Raw genomic sequence first — 11,231 nt, 5'->3', positions numbered from 1 at the left:
TACATAAGCCTATTTCAGAGTCTTACAAATAAGTTGGTTGCTATGAAAATGAATATAGATGATGAGATGCAATGATTATTACTTCTCAGCTCTTTACCAGAAAGTTGGGAAACATATGTGGTGACAATTTGTAACTCCACGCCAGAGGGGACTCTAACTATAGATATGGTTAAAGACAGTTTGCTAAATGAAGATGCCAGAAGGAAAGAACAGAGTGAATCTTCTTCTAGGGCATTTGTTACTGAAAAATAAGAAAGATATGGAAGAAGTCATAGCATAAATCTACATGGTTATAGAGAAAGATCCAAGTCTAGAAGAGATATCAAATTTTTTCACTGTAATAGGCTAGGTCACATGAAGAAAGAGTATAAGTTTTGAAAGTGAAAACAGAATGAAATGAAGAAAAATGAGAAAGAGACCAATAAAGTTACTGTTGAAGGTAATATCACTATTGTCTGTGATGAAGGTTGTGTTAGTCTTGTAGCTCAGGACAGTAATTGAGTAATTGACTCTGGTGCTTCATTTCATGTTACTTCTCATGGTGATTTCTTTAGAACTTACACTGCTGGTGATTTTGGTAATTGTCAGAATGGGAAACAATGGTACATCTAAGATTGTGGGTATTGGAGATATTTGCTTGGAGACCAGTATTGGGAGCAAATTGATACTCAAAGATGTAAGGCATGTTCCAGATATTCGTCTTAACTTGATATCTACAGGTAGACTTGATGATGAGGGCTTTGCACACTATTTTGGTGAAAGCAAATGGAAACTCACTAAAGGTTCTCTGATTGTGGCAAGAGGAAAGAAACTTAACTTTTTTTATATCATGGAAGCTAAGCTACACAAATGAGAGATTAATGCAATTCAAAAAGGTGAAAGTATAGATCTTTGGCATAAGAGGCTTGGACATATCAGCGAGAAAAGACTTCAAACTCTTGTTAGAAAGCAATTATTACCAGAGTTGCAAGGTACATCTCTTAAATCTTGTGATCATTGCTTAGTTGGAAAAACACATAGAGTTGCATTTCATACATATCCATCATCTAAAAGATCAGATGTTATTGATTTAGTTCATACTGATATTTATACTATGTAAACTAGAACTCTTGGAGGTGCTCTTTATTTTGTTACTTTTATTGATGACCATTCTAGAAAAGTATGGACTTTTGCTTTGAAATCTAAAGACCAGGCACTCGATATTTTCAAGGAGTTTCATGTCAGTGTTGAAAGAGAAACTGGTAGAAAACTAAAGTGTATTCGATTAGATAATGGTGGCGAGTACAGGGGTCCTTTTGAGAATTATTGTAGATTCCATAGTATCAAACTTGAGAAAACAATTCCTAAAACTCCTCAACAGAACGGTGTGGTAGAAAGGATAAACAGAACCATTGAAGAAAGGATTAGGTGTATGCTTTTCCACGCTAAGTTACCAAAGCCATTTTGGGGGGAGGCTATGAGAACTACAATTTATCTGATAAATCTTTCTCCATCAGTTCCTCTGAAAGGTGATGTTCCAGAGAGAATATGGAGAGGAAAAGATATATCTTATAATCACTTAAGAGTCTTTGGGTGTAAAGCATTTGTTCATATTCCCAAAGATGAGAGGTCTAAGCTTGATAGTAAAGCAAAAGCATGTATCTTCTTGGGATATGGTCATGAAGAGTTTGGGTACAAATTATGGAATCCAATGAACAAGAAGATTATTAGAAGCAGAGATGTTGTGTTTCTTGAAGACCAATTGTTTGATGATAATGATAATATTGAGAAGCCAGAAACCTTTGTTTATATTCCTTGGAGTTTGGATCCAGTTCCTTCACCTGTAGTTCATGATGATCATGGGGGAGATGAACAAGAAGATTGTGGTGAGAATACCAGTGATGATACACCTATAGTTCATAATACTGAACCAACTAAACAAACACCTCTACCACCAGTTAGATTCCATTGAGAAGATCCACTAGAGAGCGACAACCATCTACCAGATATCCTCTACATGAGTATGTTATGCTTACTGACGGGGGAGAGCCAGAAACTTACCAAGAAGCTATTCTACATGAGAATAAGAGTGAGTGGGTTAAAGCTATGCAAGAAGAGATGAGATCCTCACTTGAGAATCACACGTATGACTTAGTAAAGTTGCCTAAAGAGAAGAAAGCTCTCAAGAATAAGTGGGTTTATAAATTGAAGACCGAAAACAATAGCTCACAACAAAGAGACAAGGCACGACTAGTTGACTTTGAAGAAATATTTTTTCCAGTTGTGAAAATGTCCTCTATCCGAGTTGTTCTTGGTTTGGCTGCTTGTTTGAATTTAGAAGTTGAGTAACTTGATGTAAAAACAGCATTTCTTCATGGTGACTTGGAAGAAGAAATTTATATGGAGCAACCAGAAGGTTTCAAAGTCAAGGGAAAAGAAAATATGGCGTATAAGCTTAGGAAAAGCTTATATGAACTCAAATAGGCACCTAGACAGTGGTATAAGAAGTTTGATTCCTTTATGATGAGCCAAGGGTATGATTGAACCACATCTGATCATTGTGTGTTTATGAAGAAATTTTCAGATGATGATTTTATTATTTTACTGCTATATGTTGATGATATGCTGATTGTTGGCCATGATGTTGGAAATATTGGAAAGCTTAAAAGAGAGCTAAGTAAGTCTTTTGCCATGAAAGACTTGGGATCGGTGAAACAAATACTTGGCATGAAGATTCTTCGTGATAGGAAGAAAAGGAAGATTTGGCTATCTCAGGAGACTTACATTGAAAAGGTTCTTGAAAGATTCAATATGAGTAAAGCCAAAGCAGTTTGTTCTCCACTTGCAGGTCATTTTAAGCTTAGTTCGAAACAATGTCCTACAAGTGAGAAAGAAAAAGAAGAAATGTCTAAAGTGCCTTACTCATCTACAGTAGGCAGTTTGATGCATGCTATAGTTTGTGCTAGGCTAGATATAGCTCGTGCAATTGGAGTTGTCAATCGATTTCTCTCTAATCCTGGAAAAGAACATTGGGCAGCAGTGAAATAGATATTAAGATATCTAAGAGGTACTTCCAGGTTATGTTTATATTTTGGTAATGATGAACCTGTGTTAGAAGGGTATACAGATGTAGACATGGCAGGTGATACTGATTCCAGGAAGTCCACTTCGGGATTCTTGATGACATTTACAGGAGGAGCAATCTCTTGGCAGTCTAAGTTACAGAAGTGTGTTGCTCTATCAACCACATAAGCAGAATACATAGCAAATATTGAAGCCTGTAAGGAAGCTTTATGGATGAAAAAGTTTCTACAGGAATTGGGCTTGAAATAGGAAGGATATACTGTTTATTGTGACAGTTAGAGTGTCATTCACCTCTCCAAGAATTCAACATACCATTCTAGATCCAAGTATATTGATGTGAGATATCACTGGATTCGTGATATGCTTGAGATGAAAGAATTACAGTTGGAAAAAATGTATATTAATGAGAATGGATCAGATATGTTGACAAAGTATTTGCCTAAGGAGAAGCTTGAAGAATGTAGACGAAGAGCGGGCTTGGTACAGCTCACCATATAAGCTAGAGGGGAAGAATTGTTGGGTCCAGCCCATATGTGGGCTTGGACAAATTGGATTGTTTGAGCCCAAATGAAAGAAATTAAAAAAAGAGAGAGATAGGGTTGTGATGTGTACAGTGTGAGGACACAGCAAGGGTGCAGCGTGCAGCATGTGTGTGTGTAGTGAATGTGTGCGACGTGCAGAGAAACAGAAAGGGAAAGTAAAGTTTTTGAGATTTCTACTTGACGATCGGTGGCCAAACGTTGTCAGTTTTGATCCAAATTTTATACGGAGAATCTTTGCAGTAAGCTCTATAATTTTAACGGTGTTGATCTATATTTTACCCTCTCTGAGATACTTTCCTGCTATATCCACTTTGTGAGACCTAAAATTCTGATCTACGCAATGTGACGAAGATATGCTAGAATCAAGATCTATGTTCTTGATGTTATTCTGATCCTCTAGTTATTCTAAAGAAGAACTATTGTAAACCTATTATCATTACTATTGATATTGGAAGTTTGAGGTGAACTACGATCCCGTAGTTTTTCCCACGTTAGATTTTTCACGTTAAAAAAATTTAGTCTCACTATGTGATTGATTTTTTCTCTATTATTTATGCCTGATTGATATTTTCATTTGAATATTAAGTTGATATTTTGATACATAAAGAGGAAAAAAAATATTTCACTTTAACAGGTTTTTTCTCAACAGATAAAAATATTTATGAATATTAGGTAAATGAACGTGAAAATATAGGATAAAAGATATCAAATTAATGAATTTAGTCAGGTGGTGTACTTAACTAATTTGGTTTATTAATTGATCTAATAAATATTGTTCATATTTAAACCATTGACTATGGTTTCAGAACTGAGCCGTATATAATTCGATTTGAATTTCTAAAATTTAAGAATTAAAATAATCGATTCTAAAATCAGGATGGCGGAATACAAATGGGGAGCTCAGTCAAAGATGAGAAAGAAAGATGGGATGATTGATTCAGGAATGAATCGAGGAACTTGAATTAATTTATGGAAAAATAAAAGGACAAAAGATAAGGACAGAATCTTTTATGTAAAAGCCGTAGAAAGTGCCGAGATCATATAATTCTCTCCTTTTAATGCGGAGGAATTCAGCCAGTTTGTGAAGTGTCGGCAATGGTCTATGCTCGCTTGGTTGGATAATTAAAGCTCCAAGAAAGCTTATCACAGATCTAAAGATAAATATCAAATCAGTTTAATAAGATAAAGAATATTTTTCTTTGAGTAACAGTTTGGATATATGATTTGAGAAGAGTTGCAGCACAGCAGAGGATATCAAGCTGTGACAGATGAAGACTTGGTTTAATTTAGACACTTCCATAGCTGGGAGCTGAGACTCACCAAATGGGATCAATGTTTTTGTATAAAATTGCTGCACAAGCTTGAGGAAGCAGCTTTACAAAAAGCTAGATTGATACAAAAGTTGCAGAGCAGGTGAGCAGTTCTCATGCATTCTGCAAGGACAATGCATGATCTGATGCCAATACCCCACATTTGTTGCCTGCATTTGATCCACCAAACATTGTCACAATCCATCTTGGTTGGTTAAAAAATGCTCGCTTGGGCAAGAAAGCTCCAAGAAGTAGTGTGGTTTGAGGCATCAGTGGTCTCCCTCTCCAAGTTTTCTATTTACTGTGATGTGTACTTTTTTTATCTCTCTTGTCCTGTAAATAGAAGAGAAGAAGGAAGAACTATTTAATGCGGTTTTCAAGGTACATATGTCTAATCCCACCGACATGGTATTATAAGGTTTGATGCAGTAATGAGACCTCTGTTTTCCACATGCATGTCTATGGGCTCTGTTTTATCCAACACTTTCCACAGATCAGACTGATAGGTTGGAGCAGAAGAGCCAATGTTAAAAGAAGGTTTCAAGACTTGAGGAGGATAATAATTTAATGCCACAGGCAAATCATAATGGCTGCCAATGGCCATTTCAAACTGGGGACAGCTCTCTAGATGTTGATGGCAGGTACTGTCAGTACAGCTATACAAGATGAAGTCAGGAATCTGCTTGCTTTCTGGGAAGCAGCAATAAGAACAAGAGTGAAGAGTCTTTCACGCTAAGTCAATCTATAAGTAAGATTTCCATGTGGTTTTACCTCAATCAAGGAAGGTGACATAATCCTGCACCAAGTAAGAATGATTTTTTACGTCTTACACAGCTCATGTCATACGACTCTCTAAAAAACCTACAGGAGGAGGGACCTCATTGACAGATAGATGGAGAACAGTTCCCTCTCTCACTCTCTTCCTTACTTCTGTGCCACTTCTATATTAAGGTCATGGATCCGAAGTTAACCTAGCATTTGTGAAGAGGTTTGGAGGATGGAGAAGAGTAGCTTCTTGGTCTCTTTCCTCCCGCTGCTGCTGCTCTTGCTGCCTTACTGTGTCTTGGGGGATGACCCTTACAGGTTCTTCACCTGGAATGTGACCTATGGCGATATCTGGCCCATGGGAGTCAAGCAACAGGTCTGTCTCACTCTCTTCTGTTGTTTCCTTCTTGTTTCTTCATGCTCTTCTTTGGAAGCTCAAAGAGCCTACTCTTCTCTCGCTTGTTGGAACAACGCAGGGGATTTTGATCAATGGCCAGTTCCCAGGACCACAGATCGAGGCCGTCACCAATGACAACCTTATCATCAATGTCTTCAATAGCTTGCCGGAGCCCTTCCTCCTCTCCTGGTCATTACTGCTTCCTCATCAGTCCTGATCTTTTTGCCCTGTTCATTTATGCCTTGTGTTTGTTCTTACCTTTTACCTTCATGCTTTTCTCCGTCTTTTTGTTTATGCTTGCACTATGAAGTTACCCATTGATTCCATCTACATATTTAGGGAAGATTAATTCCTAGTGAAATATATTTCTTCGTTTCTTTCTCCTTTTTGGTGGGTCTTTTAGCAATATTATAATAAGGCATCCGATGCTCCATTGGCCTTTGATGACAGTGGGTCTTGGTGCTGCTTGTGATCTGTTGTCTTGTTCTTTTTACCTTTTGCTTTGAACCAGACAGGGAACGATGGTTCTTTTTTTGAAGGAGATAGGATCAAAATCTGATGCTTTAGAGGAACCTTTAGATCTCTTTGACAATGTAGATCTAATGTCAGATGCCGTCGCAGAAAGGTTGTCTGCTGCCCAATTCTGACAGTAGGAAACAGATCACTTGTTGAACACAGAGGAGGAAAGAAGTGAAACAGTCATATAAAACATCTACAGATCTTGCATTACTGAACATGATGGATCCTAAGTTTGCATTGTGAATCTCTGTGGCACTGGTAATGATGCATGGCTTACTAAGTACTTTCTCGCAGGAATGGGGTACAGCAGAGAAGGAACTCATGGCAAGATGGTGTTTATGGCACCAACTGCCCCATTCCCCCCGGTGGGAACTTTACGTACGTCATGCAAGTGAAGGACCAGATCGGCAGCTACTTCTACTTCCCCTCGCTGGCCTTCCACAAGGCTGCCGGTGGATTTGGTGGCATCAGAGTTCTAAGCCGCCCGCTGATCCCGGTGCCTTTCCCTCCTCCTGCAGCTGATTACACTCTGTTGATCGGTGACTGGTACAAGGCCAACCACACTGTACGCACCCCCTCACTGCAAGCTAAAGATAGAACCTTCAATTGCTGTTCAGTAATCATGAAGCTTTTGATCTTTCACAGGACCTGAGATATATACTGGACAGTGGCAGAGATCTTCCCTTCCCTGATGCAATTCTGATCAATGGCAGAGGACAGTATGGGAACACCTTCACTGTCGAACAAGGTGCTTCTCGATTCTTGGTCGAAGTTGACACCGGCGAGATGGTGTTCTTGACGCATGATTTCTTGATGTTTAGGCAAAACGTATCGGTTTCGGGTGTCGAATGTGGGGTTGGCGACGTCGTTGAACGTGAGGATTCAAGGCCATGCGATGCTGCTGGTGGAGGTGGAAGGCTCACACACCCTGCAGAACACCTACTCCTCCTTCGATCTCCATTTGGGCCAGTCTTGCTCGTTCCTCGTCACGGCAGATCAACCACCCATGGACTACTACATCGCGGTTTCGTCCCGGTTCACGAGCACCGTGCTGTCAACCACCGCCGTCCTCCACTACAGCAACTCTGGCGGGCAGCCCGTCGGTCCGCCGCCTGGAGGGCCGACGATTCAGATCGACTGGTCCCTCAACCAGGCGCGATCTATTCGGTATCCTCGTCCTCACTCTGCTGAAACTGTTCGACATTTTACTGACCGATCTCTCTCTATGAACCAACAGATGGAATCTGACAGCGAGTGGCCCGAGACCGAATCCGCAAGGCTCATATCACTATGGTCTCGTGAACACCACAAGAACCATCAGGCTCGCAAGCTCTGCTCCTGTCATCAATGGCAAGCAAAGATACGCTGTCAACAGCGTCTCCTTCATCCCAGCTGACACTCCACTAAAAGTGGCCGACTTCTACAACATCCCCGGGGTCTTCTCGCTCGGAAGCATGCCGGACAACCCGACCTACGGAGCTGGTTATCTCCAGACCTCGGTCATGGCGGCTAATTTCAGAGACTACGTCGAGATCATCTTCGAGAACTCGGAGGACACCTTGCAATCATGGCATATCGATGGGTATTCCTTCTGGGTTGTAGGGTGAGAACTGCTGCCGCACTGCATGGATTTGCTTCTTGTGTTCTTGTAATCAATTGTGACTGCTGCAACTTACAGAATGGATGGAGGGCAATGGACTCCGGCAAGCAGGGACGGTTACAACCTGAGGGATGCAGTGGCTCGTTGCACAGTTCAGGTGATTGCATTTGATCTTACCGCAGTTTCATCTTCTTAAACCAATTCAATTGGTCTCTCTCATGCCTGATGTCTACTTTACTGATGCATTCATGTCTTTCTTCTTCTTCAGGTGTACCCCAAGTCATGGTCTGCAATCTACATGCCTTTGGACAACGTAGGAATGTGGAACATCAGGTCCGAGAACTGGGCTCGCCAGTACTTGGGGCAGCAGTTCTACCTCCGAGTGTACTCTCCGGCCAACTCATGGAGGGATGAGAATCCCATCCCGAGGAACGCCCTCCTCTGCGGCCGGGCGTCGGGGCGCAGGACGAGGCCGCTCTGATCCAGCCAGAAGAACGAAGCATTGTCACGAGAGGGTGACAAGTTCGCACCAGCCATTAGAAGACTCGAGGAAAAGCATCGACGAGAGCTGTGGCACATCTAAATTGATAGCTGTGGATCTTCTCTTCGTGTTATGGCATCTCTTGTTGTATCATTGTATTTGAGCTATGAGTTCTGCCACCATGCATCACGTATTCTTGAACTGTGTTCCAAGTATTGTTGCAATGAGATTTATTGCATGGCCAATTTGAAGCCAAAAGTATGATACTTGTAAGTTGATGGTTCGAAAAATCTCATCCAATATATTTAAACCTTAAACTGGCGATGGCGTACTAGACTTGTTATGTTTATGGTTTAAAATCTCATCCAAATCTAAATATTATTATTTTCATCGTGATTACGACTGTGACTTAGAGGAACATATTATCGTGATATGAAGGGACAGATTGAGGAGTTCATACAACAAGGGCATGTGGAACGATTCATCTAAAAATATCGGGAGTCATAATCTCGACTTTAAGGGTCAGTTGAAAGATAGATCGACGTTATTGTCGACGAAGTGACCTTGGGAGGAGACAACACCTCAGGTCACAAACCTTATGTTTGAGCCACTATTGGGAAGTGCCTTAGGACGCAGAACAACTAGGAAATAACTTTCAGAGAGGGAGAGATGAAGTGCCTCGATCCGAATCACAACTACGCCTTGATGATCTCCATGAGAATGGTCAGCGCTTGGGTCAAGAGGGTCATGATCACAACTACGCCTTGATGATCTCCATGAGAATGGTCAGCGCTTGGGTCAAGAGGGTCATGATCGATACAAATAGCTTTGCTGACATTCTCTACTTTGATGTCTTTCAAAAACTTAGGTTCTTGACTAATAACCTCACCCATATAGCTTTTTCATTGATGTGATTCACAGGTGACTTAATCTCTCCTCTTGAGACTGTGCACCTTCACATCACATTCAAAGATGAAGCATGCTCCAAAATAGTTACGACCAAGTTCATGATGGTCAACATCCCCTCAGCATACAATGTCATTATAGCCTGACCTACATTGAATAGCCTATAAGTAGTAGCGTCGACCCATCACATGATGATAAAGTTTTTGACCGGTACCAGCTTTGGGAAATTAAGGAGCAACCCAAGAGAGTCCCAACGATGCTATCTCACAGTGGTCTCCCTACCAAAGAAGGCTCGATTCAAGATACCACCTGTGAACCCTCGAGATTCCACCAAGTCCCTTCCATAATTAGAACTGATATAGCCATTGATTGAAACACCCATGAACAAGGTCCGTTCGAATCAAGTTGTCAAGTTTGAGGCAGTGTTACCCAGAGAAGCAATTACAACTTATCAGCTTCCTTAAGAAAAACACTAAGTTGTTTGCATGGTCGCCAAGAGATATGTAGAGAATCGATTCGGGTGTCGCCCAGCATTACCTGAACATCTCCCTTGAGACATGACCAATCAAACAAAAGCCTTGTAAGTTTGCTCTCAACCATCAGTAGGCAATTAGCAACAAAGTCAACAAGTTATTAGGAACAAAGTTTATTGCCAAGGTATAGTACCCATAGTGGTTCGAAGGATAGCCATTCACTCCCTTGGATTGATCAATTGGTAGATGCTACCTTAGGTCACGAGCTCTCACTTTTATAGATGCATTCTCAGGGTATACAGATAAGGATGACATTAGAAGATCGAGAATACATGTCCTTTATCATCGACCGAAGCATGTGCTACTATCGAGTCATGACATTTGGGTTGAAGAATGTAGGGCCAACATACCAAAGGATGGTAAATAAAATGTTCAAGCATTAGATCGAGAAAAATATCAATGTATATGTAGATGACATGATAGTCAAGAATATAATGGCCAACTCACATTTGTTAGACTTGGCTGAATCTTTTCAATTCTTAAAGAGGTACAACATACATCTTAATCCAACCAACTATGCTTTTGAAGTCAGCTCAATAAGTACCTCGGGTTCATCATGCATCAGAGGGGGATAGATACAAACCCTAAAAAGGTACAAGCCATATTGGAGATGGGCCAACCCTAGTTCATCAAAGAAGTCCAATAGCTAACCGGACGAATGGTGGCACTAAGCCGGTTCCTATCCTGATTAGGCAATAAGTGCTTGCTCTTCTTTGGAGTCCTAAAGAACTTGAAGGGTTTCTTGTGGACCCAAGAGTGTCAAGAGGCTTTCAAGTGACTAAAGAGTCATCTTGCTCAACTACTGCAACTCGCCTCCGTCTCAAGAGAAATTCCCAGTCTCTACCTTGCTGTCACTAACCTACCTATCAACTTCATGCTAATCCATAATGATATGGGAGTTCAAAAGCCTATTTATTATATCAGCCATGTCCTGAGCAGACCCAAAGAACAATACCCACCTATAGAGTGACTAGCATTTGCACTAGTGCTCATGGCGAGAAAACTTCGCATATACTTTCTAAGTGTATATCATATAGGTCATTACCGACCAGCCACTAAAATAGGTTTTGTATTGATTTGACGTCTAAGGGCAACTATTGAATTTATTCATAAAG

General features: G+C 40.7%; 1 protein-coding gene across 1 annotated transcript; it reads left to right on the top strand.

Moving 5' to 3' along the window:
• The first annotated feature begins 5,805 nt into the window (after positions 1-5,805).
• Positions 5,806-8,938, top strand: LOC103998902 (L-ascorbate oxidase homolog). Its single transcript, XM_009420510.3, has 8 exons — positions 5,806-6,056; positions 6,157-6,266; positions 6,891-7,161; positions 7,242-7,344; positions 7,418-7,763; positions 7,834-8,199; positions 8,275-8,353; positions 8,465-8,938. Exons 1-8 carry the CDS (start codon positions 5,913-5,915, stop codon positions 8,675-8,677), a joined length of 1,632 nt encoding a protein of 543 aa, XP_009418785.2. The 5' UTR covers positions 5,806-5,912; the 3' UTR covers positions 8,678-8,938.
• Positions 8,939-11,231: the final 2,293 nt, after the last annotated feature.

Source organism: Musa acuminata, chromosome BXJ1-9 (genome assembly GCF_036884655.1).
Source record: "Musa acuminata AAA Group cultivar baxijiao chromosome BXJ1-9, Cavendish_Baxijiao_AAA, whole genome shotgun sequence".
NCBI classification, from domain to species: domain Eukaryota; kingdom Viridiplantae; phylum Streptophyta; class Magnoliopsida; order Zingiberales; family Musaceae; genus Musa; species Musa acuminata.
The sequence above is the reverse complement of the archived record's forward strand: the minus strand, read 5'-3'. Positions and strand labels throughout refer to the sequence as shown.

Excerpts from the sequence above, each read along its gene's own strand:
- LOC103998902 (XM_009420510.3), top strand. The coding sequence starts at position 5,913 with ATGGAGAAGAGTAGCTTCTTGGTCTCTTTCCTCCCGCTGCTGCTGCTC. Across the intron at positions 6,057-6,156 it reads CCATGGGAGTCAAGCAACAG|GGGATTTTGATCAATGGCCA; the intron begins GTCTGTCTCACT and ends GGAACAACGCAG. Across the intron at positions 7,162-7,241 it reads GGTACAAGGCCAACCACACT|GACCTGAGATATATACTGGA; the intron begins GTACGCACCCCC and ends GATCTTTCACAG.